Source organism: Chrysochloris asiatica, unplaced genomic scaffold (genome assembly GCF_000296735.1).
Source record: "Chrysochloris asiatica unplaced genomic scaffold, ChrAsi1.0 scaffold00113, whole genome shotgun sequence".
Classification (NCBI taxonomy): Eukaryota; Metazoa; Chordata; class Mammalia; order Afrosoricida; family Chrysochloridae; genus Chrysochloris; species Chrysochloris asiatica.
The window spans coordinates 11018740-11020493 of NW_006408631.1; the positions used below are offsets into that span (position 1 = coordinate 11018740).

Sequence of the window (1754 nt, forward strand, 5' to 3'; positions counted from 1 at the left end):
CTAAGTCTAAATTAGTTTTGATAAGCCACATGTCTTAGATTACCATCACATCTTTTTTCAAAGTAAGAATAAATTTAAAATAATCAAGATTTAACCATAGCAAAGTAATCATAGTTCATACTTAGAAAATATTTACCTCACCCTCAAATCATTATGTTTATTAGATATCAAAATGAAATGTCTTATTATTTCCTATTTTTAAAGTCTATATTTATACCTCAGGACTAATCAGAAAAACTTTACTTCAAATACTACAAAGAATACAATTTAATGTATCAGTACAATCAGATTTTTAAAGCTTTATAAAAATTTGACAAGTTACAAGATAATGTTTTAGAATTACAATATATATATTCAAATGAAAAACTTCCCAAACTTACCTTATAAATTAAATGAAGGATTTTTAATTTAAGAATTTAAAGCCGAAAATGATAATATTTAAAATGCCTTTATTTATATGGTAAATATTGTTTCCTATTGCAAAGCAATGACATTTGTTTTTCAGAATGTCAATCTTAGCTAAAAATTTCATGTGTCTTTGCTATATCATGAACTGACATGATATAGGATATAGAGACAGTCAATTTAATAGACATTATTAAATTATTACATATATATGTAGATTCTTGGAGAAATGGGTTAAAATTATAAATGAACATTAAGTGTGGACACATAAATATTCTGTGTAAGACAATAGGTTTAACAGACGTGTTTACACTGATTTCTGGCAACCAGTTTTCTTTCTGGGACTCTTTAAATACTCAGTTCCAAATCTTCCAGCTCCTGGAGAAGGGTTTTCTCTTTTTGAATTTTTTCCAACTAGAAAAATAGAAAGAAAAAAAAAAGTTATTAAATAGGAAATTAAATGATTTAATATTTCCCTTGATCTATAACCAAAATAACAAAGGAAAAAAGAAAATTCTGACAATTACATTATTGGTAAATAAATATTAGACTCTGATGTGGTGCTATAGAATCAGCACTAGACTGTGAACCACAAGGTCACAGTTCAAATCCACTTGATGGCACTTAACAATAACAACAACATATTAAAAAATATAGATTTAAAAAGAGATTCTAATTTGTTATCTGGTATGAATCAAGAAAGAAAAAGAAAGAAGCAGTCTTAAGAGCATTGCTTTGGGTTCAATAAACTTTCCATTTTCCACTTGGGGAAAATAGTGCTTATGAATGGAAGAGGGAAGGGACAAGTGGGGCAGAGCACCCTGAGATATAGAAAAAAAGAGAATCTTCTGTTTGTCTAATATAAGAATGTGTCATAATTTTCAGCAGCAATAGCATTAGAACACGGTGTAGGAATTGCAGCCAACTCTCTCAATCCCCAAGTCCCATATCTTTCTTCCCCTTTCCAGTTTAAGAGTGAAAACCTAAGAGAGTATGACATGATTTTCAAAGCAAGTTTTAAAATCCATGTGTTCTCTTGGCTGGCCTAATGACTGCCTGCAATGAAAGAAGAGGGATGGTGGTAACTAGGAGCCTAAATGAAAAATGCAGAAAATACCTGATTTTTTTCTAGCTGTTTTCCAGTTGCTGCTTGTTCTTTCAGTTGTTCAATTGCTTTCAGTTTCTGTAAATATAAAATGTGAGTTATGAAAGAAGTCATTTTAGAATGCAAATTTCTTTATTAGTAAGTTAATAATGTGAGTGCAATGTGAACAAGGATCTTGAGTTACCTGACATTTGTATCAAGAGTGATCTGTTAGAATGCTAGTGCAAACTATCTTTTTTTTTTT

The 1754-nt window shown here is 29.6% G+C and overlaps 1 protein-coding gene across 3 annotated transcripts in view; it reads right to left on the reverse strand.

Moving 5' to 3' along the window:
- Positions 1–436: 436 nt before the first annotated feature.
- Positions 437–1754, reverse strand: part of EIF2A (eukaryotic translation initiation factor 2A, 65kDa) — a 50405-nt gene continuing 49087 nt past the window's right edge. Inside the window, exons 13-14 of one of the 3 annotated variants that reach the window (XM_006867986.1) lie at positions 1523–1588; positions 437–819 (exon numbers count right to left, since the gene is read on the reverse strand). In XM_006867986.1, the coding sequence (XP_006868048.1) occupies positions 754–819; positions 1523–1588 (132 nt within the window). In that variant the 3' untranslated portion in view covers positions 437–753. The remainder of the gene's footprint in view (positions 820–1522; positions 1589–1754) is intronic. The other 2 variants (XM_006867988.1, XM_006867987.1) reach the window with 2 other exon arrangements.